This window comes from Pinus tabuliformis, chromosome 7, assembly GCF_031772625.1.
Source record: "Pinus tabuliformis cultivar Carrire ecotype Pingquan chromosome 7, CPIR1, whole genome shotgun sequence".
NCBI classification, from domain to species: domain Eukaryota; kingdom Viridiplantae; phylum Streptophyta; class Pinopsida; order Pinales; family Pinaceae; genus Pinus; species Pinus tabuliformis.
The window spans coordinates 184,779,524-184,806,575 of NC_142293.1; the positions used below are offsets into that span (position 1 = coordinate 184,779,524).

Here is a 27,052-nt window from a genome sequence, read left to right on the forward strand (position 1 = left end):
TAAATAATTCGTTTCTTTAGGTCCGATAGACCAAAGTTTGGTGTCAGTGGACATTAACCATCATCATCATCATAATCATCATATATATTCAAAGAAAAGTAATTAATAAATAAAACAGGGCCAACAACATTAAACAAATAACAAAAATTCTAAAAGGAGTTAAGAATAAGATGATAAAATACTTACGAAAACACGAAGAATACAAACTCTAATGAAAAATAAATGAACAACAAATACTATAAAAAGGACACCAAAACCTACATAGATAAATATACAAAATAAAATAAATGCCAAAAAGAAACCTTAAAAACTAGGAACATGATCCAACTTCTACTAATAATCCAACCATCGTCTCTGTTCAAATTATTGGGTCTTTCTTCAATTTATCATATGCGATTTCTATGGAAAGACTTTTTTTAATTCATTATGCATCACAGAAGCCAACTTCTATTAATAATCCAACCATAGTCTCTATTCAAATTATCGGGTCTTATGTGATTTCTACCCAAAGACTTTTCTTAATTCATTGTGGATCAACGAAGCCAATCTCTATTCAAATTATTGGGTATTTTTTCAATTTCTCTTATGTGATTTCTACCAAAAGACTTTTCTTAATTCATTATGGACCACTGAAACCAAATTCTACTAATAATCCAACTATTGTCTCTATTCAAATTATGGGTTTTTTTTCAATTTCTCTTATGTGATTTATATCGAAAGGCTTTTCTTAATTCATTATGCATCACAGAAGCCTCAATAGAGAAAATAGATTATTATGGTTTAACACCTAGATCCATCTTAACACCAGATATATTTGTAACAATTAATATAGATGCGTTCCATCTATAAATTATTTAATAAGCAGATTTTCTCTTATGTGATTTATATCGAAAGACTTTTCTTAATTCATTATGGATCACAGAAGCCTAAATAGAGAAAATAGATTATTATGGTTTAACACCTAGATCCATCTTAACACCGAATATATTTGTAACAATTGATATAGATACGTTCCATCTATAAATTTAATTAATAAGCTAATAAAAACTTAAGATTTACAATATGACAAGATTTTTAATCATGAATATTTACCGGATATTATTAACTTCTAAGTAGGTTTTTTTACAATACCATGGGCCAATACCATGTCTTATGGATACCACATGCCCAAAAACAATAACTTATTTAAAAATAAAAATATTTTTCAAATATTTTATTTTAATTTAATTTCATAACATCTTTTAATTAAATCTAATAACAAAATGGCTATAATTAATTTTTGAAGTCTCCATCCTCACCACTACTAACAATATTTTCATAGAGATTACATGGAGGTTTTAATAAATTAAAAAATGAGAATACTTTTATATATACACATGTGAAATTTATATAGTATAAATAATATTATAATGAACTCGGATAGACGCATCTTAACCAAGGATCCAAGGGAATTGAGAAATAAAAGTGATTATCAATGATAGAGAAAATATAGTGCGTGGTTCTTTTTAATTTTTTTATTATTGTATTTTCTTTAACATGATTGATCCAAAATATAGGTTTAATATTTTACAACCAATTATGTTTTTTATTAATTTAGATACTTTCTTAAATACAATACAATGGGATGATATTTAAGAAAGAGAGTGAGATGGAAGGGGGAATAGAGTGTGGGAGAGAGACACAGTGAGAGAGCGAAAGGAAGGGAGAGAGGAGTGGGAGAGAGATGGATTTGGAGGGGGGAAGAGAGGGAGTGACAAGGGAGAGATGAAGATGGAATGAGGGAGAGGGGAGACGAGGGAAGAGAGAGAAAAGAACAGGATAAAGATAGGGAAATAAGGGGAAGAGAGAGACAGGGAGACATTGATATGGAGGGGGGAGAGAGGGGGAGAGAGAGAAGGAGAGAGAGAGGGAGATTGTGACAGAGTTGGAGGGTGGAGAGAGAGAGTGTGTATGATGGGGGAGAGATGAAGGGAGGTGGGAGAGAAGGGGAGAGAGAGGAAGGAAAAAGAGAGAGGACTTGAGAGAGAGGAGAGAGGGGGGGAGAAAGAGATGGAAATGGAAAGGGGAAGAAAGAAATAGAGAGAGAAAAGTCATGAGGGAGTGGAGAGAGAGAGAGAGAGAGAGAGAGAGAGAGAGAGAGAGAGATGGAGGGAGAGTGTGTATGTTTTTAGGGTGAGAAGGAGAGACAATGGGAGATAGAGATACAGATGGGGCGGGGGAGGGGGTAGAAGAGAGAGGCAAAGAGAGGGAGGGAGGAAAAGGGATGAATAGGAGATAGAGATATAGATGGAGGGGGTAGAGTGAAAGAGAGAGAGAGAGAAGGGGAAAAGATAGAGAGGGAAAGGAAGAGGGAGAGATAGATGGATAGATAGATAGATATGGGGAGAGAGAGAGAGAGAGAGAGAGAGAGAGAGAGAGAGAGAGAGAGATATGTTTAGGGGGTTGAGATAGAGAGACAAATAAAGAGAGATGGAGGGAGGTATAAATATAGATGGCAGGGGGAGAGAGGAAAGAAGAGAAAGATAGAGAAAGTTAGGTAGAGGAAGATAGAGTGAGACAGGGGAGAGAGGGAAGGGAAGAGAGAGAAGGAGAGGGGGAGGTAGATAGGCACAGAATGGAAGGTAGCGAGAGAGGGAAGAAGAAAGAGTCTCACAGAGACAAGTACAAACATAGAAGCTAGATCTAGAAAGTCATGAATATTTTAGATTTCCACTAAAATAGATGTATTGATTTCAATGTAGTTGTTGATTTCTAATCCTATTTGATCACATGCACTATATGCACTTATTTCAACGTAGATGTCAATTTATAATTCTATTTAATACCTTACACTAGATGCATTGATTTCAATGTCGATGTTGATTTCTACTCCTATTTGATCGCTTGCATGGGATGCATTAGTTTTAGCGTAGACATTGATTTCTAATCTGATTTGATTGCTTGCACTAGATGCATTTATTTCAGTGTAGATGTTGATTTCTAATCATATTTAATACTTTATACTAGATGCATTGATTTGAAAGTAAATGTTGATTTCTACTCATATTTGATTGCTTGCATTAGATGCATTGGTTTCAATGTAGATATTGATTTCTACTCCTATTTGATTGCTTGCACAAGATGCATTGATTTCAATGTAGATATTGATTTCTAATCCTATTTAATCACTTGCACTAGATGCATTGATTTCAGTGTAGAGGTCAATTTCTAATCATATTTAATACCTTACACTAGATGCATTGATTTCAATGTGGATGTTGATTTCTGCTCATATTTGATTTCTTGCATTAGATGCATTGGTTTCAATGCAGATATTGATTTCTAATCCTATTTGATTTCTTGCACTAGATGCATTGATTTCAGTATAGATGTTAATTTCTAATCCTATTTGATTGTTTGCACCAAATGCATTGATTTTAGTGTAGATGTTGATTTCTGATTTGGTGCAACAAAATGTATGATGTAATTTAATTTCAAAGTAATTAGATTAATAGTGTGCATTGATTTTAGTGTAAGCACCTCTACCTCCTCCATCTATATCTCCATCTCCCATTGTCTCTCCTTCTCTATCTCTTTAACTCAGCCCCTAAACATACACACTCTCTCTCTATATCTATCTATCTCTCTCTCCCTCCCTCCATTTCCCCTCCCTCTCTCTCTCTTCCCCTTCTCTCTCTCTCTTTAACATTTCTCTCTCCATATATATATATATATATATCTCTTCCTCCCTCCCTGTCTTTGCCTCTCTCTTCTTCCCTCTCCCCTCACCATCTATATCTCTATCTCCCCTTGTCTCTCATTCTCACCCCCAAAACACACACACATTCTCTCAATGTAAGCACATAAAAATTATTCAACCATAAATACAATACTTGAATTTTCATCCTAAATAAAATGTTTGCTTCTCGAAACTATAAACTATTTATAATTGGGTACATTCTTATTATTCCCATTTTCCATCATTCAACATTGTTAATTACTTTGCATTCAAATGCAGTAATAGAAAATAACTACCATTGAAAAATATTTGGGGTTTAACACTCCATAAGTCACAATGATTAATTTTGGAGAAAACTACTATTAATATTGGAGAGCAACAGAGACAAGGTATGTTGTTTACTACAGTAGATCAAGTTAAATATTTGAATGGCTTATGATTCCAACTACTCTTCTCATATGATCGATATGAGAAAATGGAAAAAATAAGAGGTGTGACAATAGGAACAGTAGAAGAAAATAGTTTCAGATTGATTGTATGAAGATTGTTTGTAATTGACTATATTTTTAGTATTCCCATTTTCTATCTATCAAAATTGTTACATTGACACCTTGCACTCAAAATTTGTATTTCATCATTTTTCATCATTCAAGTTACTAACAATCTCTCTCATCTCAACAAAATGAGGTAACTAAGCAAATTTTAAATTAAATTGACCAAATTAATCTTAGACATATTTAGCATATTTAAAATGATCAAAATAATTAGATGTTCAACAAATTTTGTATGACCACACACGACTGAAACCAACCTAAATCCATCTTAACCCTGGATCTATCAAGCGCCGAGAGGGATCAAATTTCTCGAGGTGCAAACCGTTCCTCAAGTTTTGCACTCAAAAAATAGGTTTGCACCTCGAGAGATTTGATCCCTCTCAGCGCTTGATAGACCTGGTGTTAAGATGGATCTAGGCTGGTAATAATAATACTTGAGCATTATTGTTTAAATATGTATTTGGTAAAATAATGATTATTTAAATTAATAAAAAATGATAATTTTTTTAAATTTGTATGTTTAAATATATATGATTGATATTATTTTAATTTATTTAATTAGTTATGTGATATGTGTATTTTTTAAATATAATAATAATATTAATTTTAAGGGGATATTTAATTGGTATATAAGAATTTTTCGTTGGTAAGACAAAGGCTTTTTGTGTAGCGATTTAATTGCAAGATGTATATATTCTAACTTGTTCATTTTCTATGGAATATTATTATTTTTGTGGTTGTTATTTATGTAATGTTTTTTGCTTTGTATATTGTAATTTTGTTTTAGAGTGATATTTTTCTTCTTCTTTGCATGCAGAGGTGCTTTCCAGCTCAGTACGGTGGAGATGTTGTATGTAGTGCTAATCATTTTGACTCGGTCAAAATAAAAATAAAAACATAAAATCCTCGAAGCCAATATGGTAGAGATGTTGTAATGCCTTGTTTAACATTGTCACTTGGTCAAAATAAAATAAAATATATAGTTATAGTTATAATTAATAATTAAGTCAGCCTAAATCCATCTTAACTCCCGATCTACCAAGCACCTAGAGAGATCGAATCTCTTGAGATGCGAACCATCTTTATAGTGAAAAGATATTTGATCCCTTTCGGCACTTGGTAGATCGAGAGTTAAGATGGATCTAGGCTCATTATATACAATTCAAAAGATCATGAAACTAATTTGTTGGACATGGGTTTTAAGTTTCATTTTAACTATGGAAGATGTTTTTTTTACTATAATTAGTAACTAGGTTGACTATTGTTTAGATCTTGTGTTTGGGGTGCCCCAGTCATTACAACGACACTCCTTGTATCGTTTATAATTGGATTAACTATCGTTTGGAGTTTATACTTAAGGGCCTCATCTTAACTAACAAAAATAATATTATTGAATTAATCTATCTTACATAGTAAACATGGTTGTTTTAAATATGTGGGTACCTTGCTAAACACTCTAGTTTGATTTCTTGATTGAGGATCCATGTAGATAGGTAAAAGTTTATGAGTTCAACTACTCAAGAAGCCCTAAATAGAAACCACATAGGAGTTTTTCCCCGCTTCGATAAGCATGGGGATTCTCCATTTAAAAAAATGGACAATAAGGTTGAACATTGAAGATTTTCCTAACTTAACAATCATGATGGATGATGTTATTCCAATGCCCCCTTTACAGATGTGCTAACTAACAAATGATAAATATTACACTTAGGGGGATTGAACCCTAGTGGAGAGAATAACAATGTCTCACTTTCATTGATTTGACAAACCCCTAGTAACAACCCAACACATAATGATTATCCATGCTAAGATATAGTTACAATTATAAATGTACTTTGAGCTTAGTTATATGGTGAGGCACATTTTACAACTTAGTAGGGGGGGTACATGTAACATAACATAATGCTAGGGTCAATGTACACTGACCAAATATGATACTTAGGAAAAAGGCACAAGTGAAGTTGTGCCTTGTTCAAGTTATAAACTAGTCTAGATGCATGTTAACCTTGTATCTATCAAGCATTGAGAGGGATCAAATGACTTGAAGTGCAAACTTCTATTGGAGTGTAAAAACTCAAGCAAATGTTTGTGCATTAAGAGATTCAACCCTCTTTAAACACTTGATAGACTCAATGTTCAGATAAATCTAGGCTGGTAAACGCTAATATCACTCATGCGATATGTAATAAGTACGTGAATTATCATTTGGATCTCATGTGCTAAAGAGCTCTACCCTGGCTGACAATTATAACATTATTGCAATGACCCATCCTAGATAGCAATAAGGACACTATTGTAATGCTTTATCCTAGATAACAACAGAGGCATCATTACAATGATTGCTCTCAATTGACATTGATATTGTTGTAATGATGGATCCTATAGATCGACATTGATAACCTAAGTTCAATTGACTCGTGTGAATAAAGTCATGGTCCTAAGTTTTATTCATACAAGGTGTTGTACTTGTTTCTCGTAGGCAATTCTTGGATGCAAAAACTACGCCGAGAAACCAACTCGACCAATCTTTAGGTTCAAGTTGGCCCTTGAACCAAAGGGGGCTCCCTCAAATGTCATGAGGCTTTTTTTAACGTTGTTCACTGTCACTAGACAATAACCTATGGAGCACAATAACTAGATCTATGATTTATTTTGGGTGGTTGTTGATGATTACACAATCTCTATCCATGAATAAATCCCTCTCTTACAGAGTCCTTGGTCAAAGTTCTAGCATCCAGTTTGACAAAATAACATGATTTTTAGAGAATTTGACATAAGAATATAAGATAATACAAGATAATTAAGCAGTCATACTGAATACTTAATCAACCAACTACAGTGGATGCGTGTAGAAGATTTCTACAACCAACTTGAACACCTTCAAGAGATGGCATAAGGCAACAATCAACAGATGTAGAGGAATTAACCAAGATAGACAATTCAGTTAATTAATCTCTTTAAGTGATTATAACTTTGCAAGGGGCTTTCAGAGTGATTGACACTTAATCTATTCTTACCCAAATCTCCTATGCTACCTTGAACATGTGTAGAAATAAGATATGAAAGTACTGGAAAAACAATAGGAAAAACAATTATTGTCAATAACTGGAGCTAGAATACTTCAATTAGGAATTTTGTAATAAAAGTTTTATGAAGTGACAGGGTCTTGGCATCAAAAGCCAACACTATTCCATCTTTGCATAAATTGTTTTATAGAAATTACATAACAATTTGCAAAATAATAGAATCATCATAATTACAATATTGAGATATTATAAATATCTTTTAAGTTCATACATGAAAAAAATAAACTTAAGAAAATATCTAATGAACCCTATAAAAACTGTAGGCAAATATGCTAAAATCTAGGCAAAAATAGAGTGATCTGGTCAACTATCTAGCTGAAAAATAGAACAGGTCCCTCTATAGATTATCATCGTTGTTTCAACAAAACAGGTCCCTTTGTATACTTTATCAACATTGCTCCTGGATGTCTTTTGTTGCTCTGCATTTTTTCTGGAAAAATCGCTGACAGGCAGGTTGTCGGTATTAATGATTTTATGATCTGAGATATTGCTAACAACTGGGAGATCAATCCTTTCGAATATCGCTGACAACAGAGATGTCAACGTCTTTGTTTTGTTTCAAAATCACCGACAAGAATGTTGTCAGCCTTTTCTTGTAGGCTTCATTTATTGATCAATATGCATAACTTTGTTCAAAATAGTTGACAGACACATTGTCAAGCTTATCAAAAAATGTTGACAAAGGCATTGTCAACTTTCCCGTTTTGCATACAAAATTGGCAGGCCGACTGTCAATGAAATGAAAAAAGAAAAAAGTTTTGGATTAAACAAGTGGAAAAAAATGGTTTTGATACCCTGACACATTAGCTGAGGGTACTGGCAGCCTCAAGTAACACATTCAACTTGTCTAATCTCTGTTTCTTGTTCTGTCTAGTCTCCATGGGCTTTGCTTTGGCAACCTGTTTATTTCTTTTCTTATTGGGGCTTGCAGGCTTCTTCTCAGACTCTGTAGGCTTTTTCTTAGACTTTGCAGGTTCCTTGTTGATGATTAAGTCTTTCAAAGGCACATCATCTATATCAATGACTTGTTTAGCTAACTCTGGGTTGCTTCTAAGCTTGATTTTATACCGCAGTTTGTTTGTTGGCCTAGTGTGCCTATTGCCTTGTCTGAGAATCTTAGGTGCTGGTTCATTTTCCGCTTCTTCTATCACTGGCTTTTTTCCCTTCAAATCTCCAGGTGTAGTTGTGTCTGCAGGGGAGCTTTCTAAGGGTAAAGTTGAAAAACCAGTGGAGCCAATGTCAGTTCCTGGACTTCCCAACGATGTAGGCTCTGGCTTATGAAGCCGAGCACTCCTCCTTTGATAAACCTTGGGAATTTTTGAGGCAGCTGAGGTGGATGGAGTTTCTGAGTCTTCATACATGATAGGAGTCTGAATAGGAACTTGAGTCTGAGTTTTCTTCATCTTTCTGATAGTTTGGGGTCAGCCCCTTTTCCTCCTGGCAGGTTGAGGCTGGAAACCTCCCCAAAAAAGGAAATGGTTCCACGTCCTCCCTAGTTTAATCAACTGGCTTTCTATTAAAATTTTTACTAGTGCCTTGTGATCAACAAAATGTGATGAAGGATCAACCCTAGCCTTGTACCTAACAACCATGTGCTTGAGGCTTTATAGCAAGTAGAAGATGGGATTAATCCTAAGCCGCCCATCTAAATGAGCTAAGAAATAGAAATGAGACAAATTGACTATGTTATAACAACCCTCACAAGTAAAATATTGTTGGAAAAGCCGCAGAGGTACATACCATTTGTCTTGTAGCCAGCCCTTTTGAACTCCAGCTTTCTAGTTATTTACTTTTTGCTCCTCTTTGAAGAAAGATAGAACATTTATGCCGGCTAGGATATGACTATGAAAGACCCTTTCTCCATCCATGGGCAGAGTTGTGGCTTCGGCAATAGTGTGCTCTGTCACTTCAAAAGCTAAACCACCAACCTCTGTAGGGCTACCATCGAACCCTGTTGCAAACGATTGGGCTACAAAATCATGATAATCAGAACACCGATAGAAGAACTGACTCCACCCTGCCTGCTGAAAAAAATGTAGGAGATCAGGGTACACATCTAACAGGTCTGGTGTTGTAGGCTCAGTTTGGCCTAGCATGCCTCCTTTTCCCATTCTGGCTAGCACTATCCACGAGATTGGATACTATGTCTCTGCAGTGGAAATAGTTTGAATTGCCAAGTGAAAACTTGGATAATTTACCAATATAACCACTCAAATGATATGAGGTGTAAGATACATTGAACACAATTATGTGTTGAGTTAAAAACATAACATCACCCTTAGTCATGATCGCAAATCAAAGTTCGTTTGATACGGAGGAATTGATCACATGGCATTCTCAATAATTACATTGGAAAGCACGATTAAATTCGTACTTTACCCTTTCGATCATAACAAAGACACGTGTGCCCAAAATATTGACGCTGATGTGGTCAGCACAATCAACATTCTAAATATTTAAAATGACTTAATCGTTAACAATTGTATCGGGTCCTGAAATTCTATTAGGGGTATTAACCTGTTTATTACAACCTTAAATGTTGACAATGTAGCTGTCAGCATTTTATAAAAATTTAAAACATGAAGTTTATTGTGACCTCTTTGGCCAACACCTGTGCCCTATTCTCTCTCCCTTAGACATCAGGAAAGTGGATTTCGGGGGGACCCCTTGGCGGTATATGGTTTCAAGTCGGGGGGGTGCGAAATTCACGAGAATATGCCATGTGATCAAAGGTGGTAATATCAAAACAAGACTTCAGACCCCCCTAGCTATTAAAGCTCATATGACCTTGGGGGTGCCGAAATGGAATATAAACTGTTGATTCCAAAGATCCAAGATCCAACATCTGCCATTGAAAACTGCGAGGAATTTAATGTTTGAATTAAAACAATAATTTTATTTTGAAACTTAAAACTTTATAAAAATATATTCGATGATATATTTAAAAAAAATTAAAATCATTTAAAATTAAAATTATTATCATCATAACAAAATAACCCAACATCGCTAATTAAACCATTTTATCCATGATAATTCACATATGCATGATAATGTGGCCATGAATAAGTGGTAAATTTTCAAATTTTTCTTGTAACTTTTAATGGTGTCAAAATAAGTTACAACAGAATGTTTGGATCTTGAATTTTGCTCGGAAAATAAGTCTTGATCCCAAACTCTAATCAAACAGGGAAATTTTGGTGTTACTCTTTTTTTCACAAAAAGAAGAAGAACCAAAACAAAAATTTGTGTTCTTTCAAAATATGACTACATCGAGGTAAGTAACATTTACATTCAACAAAATTCAAGGATCATATTGAAACTATACATATTTCTAGATGTTTACTATATACAATAACACTTTCTCCAAATGATAGTTCCAAGAATATCTATCGGTGGCTTGCTTAACAAATTGGCTCAAAATACTTACAACTTGGAAAAACATTAAGACCAATTAGAGATGAACCTTGTCTTGTGCTTCTTGCCTCTCTCTTGAATGAGGAGAGCTTGGTTTTTCAATCTCCATTGTATCGTGATTTTGATAAACTGTATCATCATCCACAAAGCATGTCAGTAATGAGTTCCTAGTGTCGAGGTTATTAAAGGCAAGAGAAAGAGAGTCCATGTGTCCAGAAAGAACCCGGGAGCGAAGTTTGTTACACTCAACCTCCAAAGAATTAATTTTTTGTTTTTGTAGAAGGACGCAATTGACGATGTTCGCATTATGAGTGGTGTTGACCTATCCAAACTTAGTGATTTTGCAATAAATTGTCATTAATGCACTATTGTTGACTTGTTTATTTCTTCATGCTTACAAAAAAAACCTTTCAAACCTCTTTTAGATCATACTTGTCTATGACTATTTTATATATGTCTCTCACATATAAATAGTCATTAATGAAAAAATTAGTTTCATACAACTTGGAAGGATAAAGATCCTCTTTCCGATAGCGAAATAGGAATGAACAAACTACTGCATCCGACACAACACAAAACCAAAATTAAAGAAAGCGCTCACAAACAACTTTTTCTAACCTGCTCGCCCGATAACATTCAAACGTAAATTTAAGAGTCATAAAAAAAAGATAGAAAATAATGTTATATTTTCCAGGTGGACCGGTGACTTTTACTTTCCGCAACCTAAGCGTTTTAGGCGGTGAGGTGGAAGAAGGGGGACAAGGGAGAACCTGAATATTTGTTTGAATTAAGCTGTCATCGGACAGGGCAAGCAGGTCTTCATATCTCTGCAATATATATCTATATGCGGTAGACCTTGTTTAGGCAAATAGGGAAGTTTCCTCATTCTGTAGGATTCTTAAAGGCATTTCTAGAACCACGGAATGCGTCAAATTGCACATACCCACGCCTTCTTTCTCACGGAATGCGTCAAATTGCACAAACCCACGCCTTCTTTCTCACGGAATGTGTCAAATTGCACATACCCACGCCTTCCTTCTCATAACAGGTTCACGCGCGATTTCTTCCCTTCTAGAAGGCCTCTTCCTCCTTTACTAAAACGGGTGTGGTTCATCAGTTTTCTCCACAAAATCGCTGAAGTTCTTAATTTTTTCGGGGGTCGGGTTTTTATAGTGTTATCTACGGTTAATATCAGCGAAGGGCCTTTAGATCCGAAGGTATTATGGGGCAGCAATCTCTGATATACAGTTTTGTTGCGAGGGGCACCGTGGTGCTTGCGGAGTACACGGAATTCAAAGGCAATTTTACAAGTATTGCTGCTCAGTGCCTGCAAAAGCTTCCCGCCAGCAACAACAAGTTCACATACAATTGCGATAATCATACCTTCAACTACCTTGTTGAAGATGGCTTCGGTATGTATTTGTTCTGAGATGATTCTGTTGATTTTTGAGTTTTGTCGGTAGACTTAGGGTTATATTTTGTATCTTTTCCGAATAATAATGGCAGTAATTTTATTAATTAGAAAAAATAATTACATAATTTGATTTTGAAAGAGTTTACACCCGAACATCCAAACGCTCTTGCAATGAGCTATTTATAAGCTCCATGTCCTAACTACCTCTAATTATAGATTACTTATTAAATAACAAGTGTCCATTTACAATAAATGCTATTCAAACCAACTAGCTAACAAATCTCCTAAAATAGAGCCTAAGATACTACACATTTGGAGAGTCATATCTAGTTACCACAATATACTAATTCTAAATAATTAAACATTCTAGAATAATAATTATTAATTTAATATCTTAAATTAATAATTATTTTATTCTGATTTTATAACCTATGCTAAGATTGTATTTTTGGATCATCTAACATTCCCTCCTATGATCCAAAGATACATTACAACAGATATCAAGTTCATCACTGAACTTAGTAAATTTTATTCTGCCAAGCAATTTCGTGAAAATGTCGGAGATTTGATCTTCAAAAGGACAATAAACTGGCTTGAGGACATCTTTGGCAATGAGAGATCTGATATGATGATACTTGGTGTCCACATGCTTTGTCTTTGAATGAAAAACTGGGTTCTTGGCAAGTTTGATGGCTGACTGGCTGTCAATGAATAATGATGTAGCTTCTGCCTGAGAAATGCCCAAGTCCTGCAAAATTCTGCGCAACCAAACAATTTCACATGCAGCTTCCCATGCTGAAATGTACTCTGCTTCTGCTGAAGAAGTGGCCATTGTAGCTCGTTTCTTACAACTCCAAGACACTGCTGCTGACCCCATGTTCATTAAATAACCTTATGTTGATGTTTGATCATCAATACTTCTAGTAAAGTCGGCATCAGAATATCCACCAAGTACAAAATTTGTAGTCTTTGTGTAAAGAAAACCAAAATATTTTGTTCCTTGGATATATCGAAGAACTCTTTTCGCTGCATTCCAGTGGCTGTCTTGTGGTTCCTGCATAAAGCGTGAAAGAATACTGACTGCATGAGATAAATCAGGACGAGTATTTGTCAAATAAATCAAACTGCCAATCAACTGTCTGTAAGTTGTACTGTCCACCTTTTTCCCCCCTTCAAATTTTGAAAGTTTCAAGTTTTGCTCCATGGAGGTGAGAACGGGCTTGCAATCCTGCATGCCAAATCACTAAAGAACCTTTGCTACATACTTACTCTCAGAAATGAAAATATGATATGGACGTTGGAAGACTTCAACTCCAAGATAGTAGTGAAGTAATCCCAAATCTGTCATCTTAAAACTTGCATGTAACTCCTTTTTCACCTGTGCAATATGATCATCATGGTTACCAGTAATGATCAAATCATCTACATACATAACAAGAATTACCAGATATTGTCCCTGTTGTCGCACATACAAAGTATCATTAGATTCACTTCGTTGACAAATGCCCACTTCGAAGAATTTATTGGGTTTCTGAGAAATGGTTTTCATTTTATTTTTAATGGTAAGTGAGGTTATGTTATGTTGTGATGGGGTTTGATTGGTTCTTCTGGCTGAGTTTGGATCTGTTTCTTATTGATGGGTATGTTCATGCAATCATATTTTATTGTAAGCCTGTGATTTTCTAATGACGGATCCGATCCCTTATTATTTCTCCATCTGATGATTTTGTTTTCATTAAGGTAATCCACTGAAAAAGCCCTAAACTTTGTCTCGTCAGATCATTATTATGATTTTCTAGTTTTGTGATCCATTAATGATTGCAAGTGCATTCTAAAGCCTGGATGGGGCTGATCCATCATCTCTTCAGGGATGTGTGTGTGCAAGCATGTCTAACGCTGCAGAGAATATAGACAATGCCTTGGGTGCATTGAATATGAATAACAGCACAGACTTATCTAAACTGGGGTTTGATATGCACCTCTAGGGAAGATATGCAACCTCTAGGTGTACTTCGGGCCTAGGTTTAGATTAGTTTGTTCTAGTTATATTAAAAGGTACGGCCATGCTGGGCATCGATCATTAATTGATTTGGAGATCCAGTTTCCCTACGATTATTCTTTTTGTGTTGTGTATATGTTTCCAGTTTCATTGAGACTGAATGTGCACCATTACATTGTTGATACCACTCCGATCAATATTCTAAACGCATAGGTATCATTATGAAGAAATTGTGTTGTTGCATGGAATCTCATATAGCCCAAAAGGGATCACCCATTCAAGTAACTTGCCTGTTGTCTGTTTGAACAAGGATCACCCGTTCTAGTAACTTGCCTGTTTTCTGTTTGAACAAGAAATATGTCGAGGTGGTCCAGACTCCAAACATTCCGGTTCTTGTTCTTAATTGCCTATGGGTTTTGCTGTAGGAGATTATTGCATCTGTTTTAAGGTATTGTTCTCAGCACGTGAGAAGAGGGTCCTTTCTAGTTGCTTGCAACGGAAAAAGAAGACCCCAAATTCTCTTCTGTGGTTCCGAGCACTTAAATGTGAGAGTTGCCTGTAATGTTGGTTTTTGATCTTTTGATATTTAACTTTATTCCATTAAATTTAAGTAAATGGTGCTGTTATTTGAAAGAGTATGGGAATTGGATTTGGTGGATTGTGGTACCTGCTTGAAGTTATACCAAGGGAAATGGGTCTTTGGGATCTTTTTTGCAGAAGTTTGTTTTAAATATAATCAAGCATGGTTTTCACACTAATTTGACATATCGATATGAAATTACGATTGCTAGATGCCTTCATTTTTGGAGGTAGATAATCAAATAACATTATTAATTATCTATTTCTTTTATCAAGGTTAATAGTTTAGCACATGCCTTGAAATAGTCTTTTTATTTTATGTGAACCCAGAGGGACACAGGAAGCTATGATAACTGGTCAAGGTCATCCAATAGAATTTGCTTCTGGTGGAAAATATAGAAAATATTATATTATTATCAACTACTGGCACAAAATATCTTTAGGATTTCTGAAGACTGGAATCAAAACAAAGGCCCCTTGAAGCATAAATACTACTGTCCAATCTGATAAGGAATAGTTGGAGCAGAAATGATATTTTCCAATCTGATAATGGATTTTGAATTCAATACAATGCTAACTGTGCTGGCTGTTTTTTCAATGTGAAACTAAATCTTTAGTAGTAGTGGTGTCTGTAGCATTTTGCTTGACTATGGAGACATACATCCAGAGGATCATTTGGTTGCTCATTTGATATTCTTTGTCAAACATGAGCTAGTATGTATTTTTGTTTCCTATAGTATATCTGATCCTCTCTTGACTCAGTGCTAGGTGTTTTATTTTATTTTATTTAAATTTTACAAAAAATAGAAAATTTGATTATAATATAAAAGGGAGAAGTACAGTTAAATAAAGCCAGTGTCCTAACCCTGATAGGAGATTAAACAAAAAGTGCTTCTCCGTACTAGACCAGAAAAGTCCCATTTTGACCAAAATACATGTATGAATGTCTTGATAATACTCATGTCCATCAACAATTAATTGTCCCATTTTTTTAAGTGTGCCAAGATTTTATCATGTGTCTGCCTGTTCATTGTTTAGGACATGGAACCTTTGCACTGATTCAAAACATCCTTTGAGGGTTATCGAAAGAGAACTTGAGCCAACTTGCCAACTTGCCCTTTGGAGCTGTACTGTGAATAATGTCTGATGATAATTGTGGAATCCCGAAATACAAATAATTTTTGTATGTGTCATTGGTGCTCCAATGACAGACATTGGAGCAGGACATATGCTTATGCGGCTCTTCTTGGTTGTTTGTCATATGGCCAAGTCTCCATGTAAAACTGTGTTTTAGGATTTCTCTGGCAATAAAGCTAGATGGTTTTATCATCTTTTGCTATGGTATTTACTTCCCCTCTGATTTTGTCTTGAGGTATGTGGTGCATACCACAATGACTATTATTTTAAATATTCGTCTATAAGACACTACTAATTTGAATTGTCTCCTTCCAGTTATTTACATTAGTTTGGGATATTTGATGCACATTAACATTCCTTTTGCTTGACTGCTATATCTAATACCTCCTTGGGCACAATGTTTACAAATAGGATTTACAGTTGACATCTATAGTGCACTTTCCTCACTTATGATGCACAACCGCGTGACTTTGGCATGAGTGATCTTAACGGTTGTTCTTTTCCATTAGCATGAATATTTTAAATGATGCAGCTGCTGCAGGGCTGTAGCTGGGTTGAATATAGTTCCTCTGTTCCCAGACTAAGGGAATGCTTCTGTGGTTCCATTGGTTGGATTTTATTTTCGCTCATCAGTTACAGGATCAGTATAGAGCAACTCTTTTGACACTTTATTTTTCAATATTTGTGTTTGGTCTACACCCCATTTCATGTTGCATGACATTAGAGCAAAACATCAATATGGATTCTGATTCAGTCAATACTTTCTTCCTACTGCTTTCAATATGGCAAGGATCCATGGAGATTTGGGCGTAGATCCGTGCAGGTCGTGAGCAGATCTAGAGGGAGATGGGCAGTTCCACGGGTGCTCAATATCTATTTTTTGTTTTAATATTTTGTTTAAATTTTTATTTGACTTAAGTTGGTTGGGGCTTCCTGGACACTCCCAAGGTGCTCCCTTGATTCTTCTTAGATGCTTCCTAGATGCTCCCTCATTTCCAGCCTCATCGGACTTCATATGGAGAAAGTAGAAGTTCATATCCTTTCAAAATTCAGTAGACTTAACAGTTTTAAGGAATTTGGATCAGTGGGATTGTGGCATTTCATTAGATTATATCCTGTATGAGGGTATGTGATTGACATTTAATCAAGAGCACCAAAACCTATATGTACCATAGTGTTGGAACTTGGTGGTGTTAATTGTTGAACTCTTTTGTGATGGCCTTAACCAAAATTCACCTTTCAATCAAGTCAAAATCATTGATCAAACATGTTAAGCTTTCTCTACCGTATTTTAAGGCTTGGATTAGGTAGTTCGATAAAAATTGGGCAATGTTGACTAATATCCCTAGACAATTGAGGTAGAGGCAAAGGCTAGACAAGAGGAGAGGAATCTAGATTCTAGATGATTGATGCTCAAATAATTAATCATTGGTGTACAATGGATGCCATATCTATCTTGATTTATGTACAACTATGCATGTTTTCACATCTTCTACAACTAATTTGGTATTTTGGTTTTTTTTTTTTTTTAAATATAAATGCAAAAATATATTATATATATACTATAAGTCACATGACACGTCCCTCAAGGTCTTGTGTCTTGTATTTCACGTGCCAGACACGAAACGTGCCCTAAAACGTGTTGAAAACATTTTTCTTCATGTCCAATCGAGACACGTGTTTTGGATGTGGCGAAAACGTGCTCTAACATTTTTGGCTCTTAGGACACATGTCCCATGAAAAGTGGCATTTAAAACCTGCAACATGGTTTATTTTTGGGTTATTTTTGTCATTGTTTGCTTCCAAAGTCAAGTTTGCTCATTGCCAAAATCAAAATTGTTGTGCAATGTGAGGAATTCCATCATATTGAGAGCACAGTTCACAACTTCACATCGAGCTGGACCTGGAGATGCAGGGGACGAATGTTTGTGTGCTTTGCTGAGAGTTTGGAGCACTGAAATTCCCTGTAAGTTGTGTTATAGCCTATGGAACTTAACTTTATTATACACTAGTGACCACATTTTATGACCAGTCAACAAGTATAGATAGTGTGTTGAAATAAAAAGCCCAGATCCCTGTCATGTGCTCACTGCTCACTACACCTTTGAGGTCTAAAGGGAGGGAAAACTCGATTAACGCTCTGGTCAACAGTGAACAGATATAAATTTATAATTTATAAATTACTTTATGTGAAGTTTGAACATGATCGAACTTGTTTGAAGTTAATACCAGAAGCTATAACATGAACAATGAACATTGAACTGTGAACATCATTGATGTAGTAAATCTATAAACTAACTAATAAATTACTAAATAGTGTATACTAAATACTAAATAAATATCATCATGATTCATATCTATATGGATCATAAACTATATATATATATATATATTGTGTTCCTCATGTCCTGTTTCTCGTATCGAATACTCATATTTATGTGTCCTCTTGTGTCTTTGCTTCCAAGAAAATGTCTCCACTTCGTGCAACATTGTGTCAAATATCTCCATATTGAAATGCTAATTAGTATTAACAGCAATTCACTTAATCTAGTCTTCAATTGCTCTCTCCGTATCCAGTTTGACATTGCAAACAGAAGTTTTTTTTTTTTTTTTCTTGGTTTTTGTTTTCCGTTTAATTAATTAAATTTTTGTTATTCTCTTTATGAATATGTATTATTTATTAAAGTATTTTTGGTCTTATCTGTTCAGGAATTTAGTGTTCTAATTCTCGTTGGAATTCAATCTGGTCAGCATTTGGATTTTAGAATTTATGGTATTCTTATAGTATATGCTTTAAAAGATTTCAAGAAAATAAATATTATTCTTGTCCACATTTGTTGTGTTTTTTTCTCTGCTGGGTGCTCTTGGCTCTCTGATTTTATAGAAGAAAGTTCATTACTTAGATTAAACATTAAGAAATCCCGACATGGCTGTAATATATAGAAAGTTTATGATGTTGGTTAAACATTATGAGATCCAGAGGCGGCTGCAAGATACTGAGTTCTGATGGGGCTGTTCTATTTTCTTAATGATTGTTCTATTTACATCCACTTTGTAACAGCCCACCCTCTCAGGAGGGTGTTACCTACCAAATAGACATTCTAATTTCTGATCTTTACATCCAAATTACAGCAAGCAATTAGTGGAACTGCCCGTCGAGTAGGGCACAAATTCAGTGAGTAGACATAAATTAAGGACACTCGAAGACACTTTCCAGGTGATTTGCAGAACTCGAAACCAAATCAGCTGGTCGACCATTGATGTGGTGGAGAGGTTCCTGCTATTAAAATAGTGTAACTTTTTGAGAGTGGGGATGGTGAGGGTGGATTTTGGGGAGGAAATACTGCTTGAGGAAGAGAACTGTTTGTGCCTACTATTGCTTGTTTTGAGCCCTTGGAACACCACTGCTGACTATTATACTGTCTGATCCCTGGGCATATCCTTAAAAATGCAATCTCATCAATTTTGAAATTATTATTATTTTTATTTTCATGCAAATATGTTTTATATTGATCAAAATATATGTACAAAGGCAAGAAATTGAAAATATGTACAAAAAACAAAATCAAGCCATCTTCCTTGTTGCTTTTAAGTATTAAAACCGAGATAGGATCAGAGTATACAAAGATATCACCATTTTTTGGGTCTCTAGCCAAACTGTAAAACGTAGCTTGGTGCTAAAGACCTATGTCTTCCTGCCAAATCAATTCCCCATGAAAACTGAAAGAATCAATTCTTTCGAGTCAGCCAATAATTCAGTTAAATTTTATTATTATTAAATTTGATTTTTTTGTTTTTTATTCCAGGAGAAGGGAAAGATCTCAAAGGATGTCACAAATAACTATAAACATAAACGAAGCATTTAAATTTTAGATATTGGAATTGTATCGTACCACAAGGGCCTCGTGTCATTAAGAAAATTACCTTTATTGACATGCCTGTCATACTCTGAATGTCATTACCAACTGAGCACATGTTGTTTTTCTTGTATGTTGTTGCAGTCTGTTTTCTGGCATTTACTGACTGTTGCGTTACCTGAACAATGTGCTTGGCATGTGTACTCTTCCAGGTTGTGTCCTTTCTTTTGTGTTTGGCATGTGTACTCTTCCAGGTTGTGTCCTTTCTTTTGTGTTTGGCATGTGTACTCTTCCAGGTTGTGTCCTTTCTTTTTCTTTTTATTTTTGGGATATTGGTTAAAAATCTGTGGATGTGTTCTGACTCAAAATACTCTCTTGGAAGGCCATTACATGTCTTGAGGTAACAGGTGTTCAGTTACATGTATTCCTCCCTGCAGTTTTTGGAGGGGTTCATAAATGTGGTCGTTTTCTCCACAATTTAGGCTTTACAGTTGATGGAAATAAAAAAACATTGTTATAATTATAAAATATTAATCTGATATTAATTGTACACTTTTATAGTTTTGAATAATTTAAATTATTTCACTGAGAGTAGCGAGGTGCATCTACTGCCCAGGAATGATAGAGGCATCTTCATGTTTGTCACGTGGACAATGAGTACATGTTGGCTTAAGAAAAACTACTGGTAATAAATAACAGTAATCCTATATGTTAGCCAAATATGGATACAAACATAAGTAAAATCTCCATATAAATGAAAAGAACTTTGATATTTATACCTACTATAAAAACTACTATATTTGAGAGAAAAACAGAGATCCAGTAATACACAAATAAAGATACTGTACTTATGAACTTGTGATATTTACGTAGAACTATTGTCACCCGTCTTCATCTGTCCATAGATCCATCTTAAATGATAAAAAAACTAAGAGTTACATCTCAAGATATTTGATAATGTTGTATTTTAATGATTTTTTTTTGAACTATTTTATCATATATTTTTGCATGGGTGATCTTTTTTGGAATTCTATTCACTGAATTCAAACATGAACCAAGGTGATTTGGAATGGGTTCTATCACTGTTTACTTTGAACTTGAGAGTTTAAGAAGGCTTGTAACAAAGTTGTATGGTCTAAAGATGAAGGGAAAACAGAATTAACTATTACTGTTGACTGAAGTAACTTTTTTTTTGTCTTTTTCTTTTTTGCAGCATATTGTGTTGTTGCACATGAATCCGTTGGAAGGCAAGTACCAATGGCATTTCTGGAGCGTGTTAAGGAGGATTTTAAGAGGAGATATGGTGGTGGAAGAGCTGACACAGCTGTTGCTAACAGCTTGAACAGGGATTTTGGGTAGGGCTGTGGTTTTCTTGATGTTTACATTTCTAATTGCCTATATCAGTGACAGAGTTAGACTTACACTGTTTGCTTGTTAAATCTTGCAGGTCAAAATTGAAAGAGCACATGCAATATTGCATTGACCACCCTGAAGAGATCAGCGAACTTGCAAAAGTCAAGGCCCAGGTTTCTCAAGTGAAAGGTGTCATGATGGACAACATTGGAAAGGTAGATTCTTATATGCTGGTTTATTTTTGTCAGCACATTGATAATATAATTGGCAATTGCCTTTTGTATACAACATAGTTACAAGACATCTTGAAGCTTGTCGAGACTTGGTGAGTCAATTCAGCTGTGCTCAAATGGTTCATGAGTCTGATTTAATTGCAGACACTTGCTGGCTCCCGAGACTTGTCAAGAACTTTGTGAGTCTGGTGAGTCGAGTATGGATAGGATCAATGAAGTGTTCTTGAGTTTTGCCAAACTGACTCTGTATTTTATCTGTCAAGCCATTTCAAAGTCTGAGTTACATGTTTGTATATCCATGAAGCAGCCTTTGAGTTTGTCATTAGATGGTCCTCTCCTTATGCTCTAGAGTGTTCTATAGAAAATCTTAAAATGCTTGTATGCACAGGTACATATTCTTATGTGTGGTTACATCAAAACTAGAAACATAATTTTCCCAATCTGGCAGAATGCATACTCTATCTGCCTAGGCTCTTGCAAAATTTATATTTGTGATTTGCAAGCAAAATCCTATCGAAAGTACAATGGAGAATGCCTTTGACAAAAGAGACCGCTACATACCATTCAGTTAATAAATCATTCCAGTAGTTATCCCAAATGATCATGGCATAGTCCAAGTGGGGATAGCGTGAAAGGTCTAAGTGCTTTCATTTTGTTTTTACAGTTATTTGGTATGACAACAAACAAGGTTGGCAAAAGACATAATATTCTTAAGCCACAGAATAATGTTCCTACAAAACTATTATCTTCAAAACAAATTTACCTAGTCAAGCTCGAAGTTGCAAACATTGTAACTCTGTATACAAACTCATGGTTGGACTTTCACACCCCAGCCAACCTAGCAAGATTGCTGGTCTCCAGGAGTGTGACAGTGCTAGGTTGTGGGTGACTTAAGCTCCAGTTTGTGAATGGATAGGGCATGCCTTCTTCTAAGTGTGGGTCTTCTAACAAATCAACTCAATATTAGCATGATAACAAGGTTTCTTGAGTTGTTTTTGTTTGAAAATCAGTTATAATTCTTGTGTTAACAGGTTCTTGACCGTGGTGAGAATATTGAACGTCTGGTTGTTAAAACAGAAGACCTTCGTTTGCAGGTGAGTTGTCAGTTAGTTTGCGAAATGCAGACTTACGTCGTCTTTGCAGCAAGCCTTTGTCATAATATAGATATAAAATGTATTTTTTAGTCTTACGTGTTTGGCAGTTGAATGATGGATTAATCTTCAGTAGCATTCAAATCTTACGAGCGTTATCTGCTTTTTCAGACTAAATACTTCCAAGAGGCGGGAACCGATTTGCGCAGAAAGATGTGGTTTCAGAACATGAAAGTGAAATTGATTGTCCTTGGAATTGTGGTGGCCTTGATTCTCATAATTGTCCTTTCAATATGCCATGGATTCAATTGTTCAAAATAATGATATGTAATAGATAGAGGTCCATTTGAATTGGAACAACTTTTGATTGGCTATGGATGGCATTCTTGTTCTCCTTTCTATTTCTCTCTATATTTTTTAACATAATCAGCATAATAGCAGAAGAAATATTCATAAAAGTACAACCATATAGATCACATATAATCCATCAAAATGCTCATAGAAATAGAAGGAGAAATAACCTTTTATTAATGATGCAAAATCCAAACCTGGGATGAGACTTCCATGTTCCACCAGACTGTAGAATGGCTTAGCCAAATATCTCTCCATCCATTCACCCCCATGCCATATTCCAAGCATGAATGTGGGATTTCATAGAACACATCAATCAAAACTCATCCAGGTCTTCCAGAGGCGATCCATCTCAACCCATCAAATAGTGATTCCACCTCACGGTTGGACATAAAAAAACCATCATCAAATTGGTCTCCATCCAAGCCTTCCATGGATTCTAGAGCGTTTGTTCCAACCAAGGCTTCCAGGACTAGTAACTCAACCTACAACTATTGTCGAGCTTCCAGAGTGTTTTTCCAACCAAGGCTTCCAAGAATAATAATTCAACCCACCAAGGACTTCCAGAGCGTTTGTCCAACCAAGGCCTCCAAGACTAATAACTCAACCCAAGCTGTTACAGGGCTTCTAGAGCGTTTGTCCAACTAGGGCTTCTAGGAACTATTAACTCAACCCAAGCTAAGGAAACATGGGAACCAACCCAAAACAAATAATAAAAGTAAACCCACAATCACCATGGTTATCCAGGAAATGGAAAGGCAAGGCAATCCACTTTCAATCCAGGCAATCCTCCATGCTAATCACAGATCACAATGAATAATCCACATGCATATGTCATGCATACCAAAACTAGTGAAGGAAACATACATGCAACTCGGTACCTGCAAGAAAATTTGATGTAGTTGTTGATATGGATGCCCTCTTTTGCTTTCCTACTTTTCCTTTGTCTTCTTGCTCCAAGAATCCAAGTATGACACACCCTCCAGGAGTGCTCCAAGAAAACTAGTCTCCAAGAGTATGAGAGAGAGGGAATAATGAAAGAGTTCCAAAACTGAACTGACAAAAGGTTACCAACTGATCCTCAGACGTCTTTTTATGAATGAGGCCTCTATTTTATTCATTTTCCATTATTCTCTTTCATTTTCCTTCTCACAAGCAACCTGTGACCTTTCACCTCCTTTTTCTCCTAACTTTCATTATTTTAATAAATAAATGTGCTAAAAATGCCATTTTGCCTTTCCAAAGCCTTTGCCAATTTCCTTAGCCATAAACAATCACAAGTGATCCCCATCACTAGGATTTTTCCCAATATTCAGCTTGGAATAAGTGTCCCATTATCCGTGGTTTTTATTTTGCCTCTATTTACTTTTATTACATGGAATTTTCACCAGGGTTGTTACTTTCTTACAATGGCCCTTATTCTGAATGCTTTACCGACACACTATTTCATGTTCCAATTCCTTTTTATTATTGTTGATAACATTCTTGCATTTAGTTCCAACCAACCAAACTAAGCTTTTCCATGCTTTCCCGTAACAAGCACATAATTGCCATTAGACTCAAAAGGAATTGTAATAAATTCAAATCATACCCCATTGATAACTCATCAATAAGGTACACTTGCAATTCTATTTACTTCCTATCACATCAAGTCAAATTAGCTCTTTAATCAAATCGTCATGTATAAACATATCACATTTGGTTAGCTCAAAAATCAACCATCATAAATCAAAACCATATATTATGTGAACAATTAAAAACTGAAATAAAATACCAGTACATATCTTTCAAAGGGTTCTTTGTTTTTTCCTTTATTCTTTGTCCTTTCCTTACAGATGTTGAATTAGTTGCCCAAACCTGGCAAGCACCTAGTGCCTTCTTTTCCATATGCAATATCAGCAACAAGGGCATCCGAAGACTATATTGTCTCAATCCTTAATATCAACAACTCAAGGTTGGTCTCTTCCCATGTTGTTCAAGGATCCAGGGACTACTATTTCAACCTACGGCCTCTAGGGAACTCAAGCTATTACAGGGCTCTAGGGACCACTATCTCAACCCACAGCCTCCAGGGAACCCAAGGTGTTACATGGTTCAACCCACAACCTTCAAGGAACCCAAGCTGTTATAGGGCTCTAAAGGTCTTGTCCCAATCCACAAGCTCCAGAGATCCCGAGAACCAATCCCTTTCACAACACATACACATACACTGTGCACAACACAAACACATACACATATACTGTACACAACACAACACATATATGTACACATAGTACAACAAAACAAATACACTTCACAATACAACAACTACATAATACACATGACACAATATCACATGTACACAACACAACAAGTACGACATGTGCACAACACAACATGCACATAGCAAAACATGTACATAGCAGTAGTACTACACATCCAGAAACAAAACCATCTCTACTAGGCAACCTTGCCTCTAGTGTCTTTCCCACGCCTTACCACATGCATCCACAACCCGAATCTTGGGTTTGTGGCTCTTTCCATTTATCCATGCTTGTCTCAGCATGGTGCGGAGCATACTACTTTCATTCCACTGACATATGTTCAACATTTCTTGCCATAACATAAACATATGCATAGTTATAAGCACATAATATAAAAATACTATCCATATTATACTAACCTCATAGATCTTCCAAGGTTACTATGCCCACTTGATTCCTCATAAACTAGCAATCTTTTCACGACATTCACCTACATAAAATAACCATTCTTCCACAAGAATGTCCCTGCATATGTATATATCTATATATGTGTGTGTGTGTGTTTATATATATACAAACATTAGCATAATCATGATCACAACACAATCACCAATGTTCATATGGTCAAGGTTAAGAGAACTTCTTTTATCTGTGCAATGTATGCATGACAGTGAGAACAAAAGTTCCCAACTTAGCCAAGGAATTTGTTACTTCAAGCCCATTCACTTTACCATTTATGTTACCTTTCTCATGACTATCTTGCCTCTCTCCATTTACTTCAATGGACCTAACCAGCCCAATCGGTTTTCATATTATTTCTTTCAATTTCCCTTTATTGATGCACTAGGCTTCATCTGGGTCTTCCATTACGTATTGGGTTTCATTCAACTCTCCTTGAGCTCCATTAAATTTCGTCTTTCCCTAACAAATTCCCAAAACCCTTAAAACATAAAAGGCAAGAACAAGAAAAAAGATAAATAAAACATGGAAAACTAAACAACAATACAACACCACAAACAAAGTGGCATCGCCATGCACCAGACACAATCAAAACCGCCAATCAAGCACAAGCAAATCACAAAACACTGAAAGCACAAAACTTTCAACAGGCACCATGAATCAACCCCATGATTTCCCAGTGCTTCCAAGGATTCCTGAGTGAAAGTTCAGCTCGAGCCTTCTTCAAGATTTATGGTAGTCTCTTTTGCCATGCAATTCCTTGCGTCATATTTCCGTAAACACACAATTGTCAGTGCATAAATAAATATAATAGTTTCCTTACCTTGTTGCACTGAGCACATTGCCCTATAACTAAACACATGCACATACCATCCCTTAAAGGACTCCAATTCCCTTGACGAATCTAACTATAACTTGAAACCATTTGTTATGCTCACATCTGATCAACCATCTTCCATGTAGCTTCCTTGGCCCCAAAGTGCTTTCATGCACTTTAACATGCTCTATTTCTCAATTTTGGAGCATGAGTTCTTTCTACCGCAAAATGAGTTGAGGCTATGTCTAGAACTCTCCCTTTGGTTCCACCTTCCATCTCGATAATGGATGCATGGCAATCCTTCATGTGATGTTATCCACCAGAGGTTCAATACCACAATGTTTCTCTACCATTACTTTTACTTTGTTGCTCCTGAGGCTGAGACACATGTCCCTTCTCAATTGTATTGAACTTGTTATATAGAGCCATTTTCCTTGTCACCTGCATCTTGAGATATTCCTTTCTTCCTCGTCCATTTTCCTTTATTTTTCACATTACCTTCTAGTCCTACTTGAACTCAAGCTTGCGCTTAGACTGCTCATAAAAATGCTTCAACTTTTTGATGGCTTTCTCCATTGATCGAGGCTCATCAAACTCAATCTGGTCTTTGAATGCTACTGGAAATCCACTGATGAACCATTCGATCTTCACTTTATCATCTTTATGATAAGGCATGTACCTCAACAACTTAAAAAATTTACTTGTGTACTCATCATCTTTCATGGAACCCATCTCCATCTCATACAA

At 35.6% G+C, this 27,052-nt stretch overlaps 1 protein-coding gene across 1 annotated transcript; it reads left to right on the top strand.

Moving 5' to 3' along the window:
• The first annotated feature begins 11,464 nt into the window (after window positions 1–11,464).
• On the top strand, window positions 11,465–22,809 carry LOC149246467 (vesicle-associated membrane protein 721-like). The gene is made up of 5 exons (XM_089457929.1): window positions 11,465–12,184; window positions 20,972–21,113; window positions 21,206–21,326; window positions 22,376–22,438; window positions 22,607–22,809. The coding sequence occupies exons 1-5, from the start codon at window positions 11,995–11,997 to the stop codon at window positions 22,754–22,756; spliced, it is 666 nt and encodes a 221-aa protein (XP_089314055.1). The 5' UTR covers window positions 11,465–11,994; the 3' UTR covers window positions 22,757–22,809.
• Window positions 22,810–27,052: the final 4,243 nt, after the last annotated feature.

Bases quoted from the DNA above. Each gene is read 5' to 3' on its own strand.
- LOC149246467 (XM_089457929.1), top strand. From the start codon at position 11,995: ATGGGGCAGCAATCTCTGATATACAGTTTTGTTGCGAGGGGCACCGTG. The intron at 12,185-20,971 runs GTATGTATTTGT...TCTTTTTTGCAG, and splicing joins CCTTGTTGAAGATGGCTTCG to CATATTGTGTTGTTGCACAT. The intron at 21,114-21,205 runs GTAGGGCTGTGG...TAAATCTTGCAG, and splicing joins AGCTTGAACAGGGATTTTGG to GTCAAAATTGAAAGAGCACA.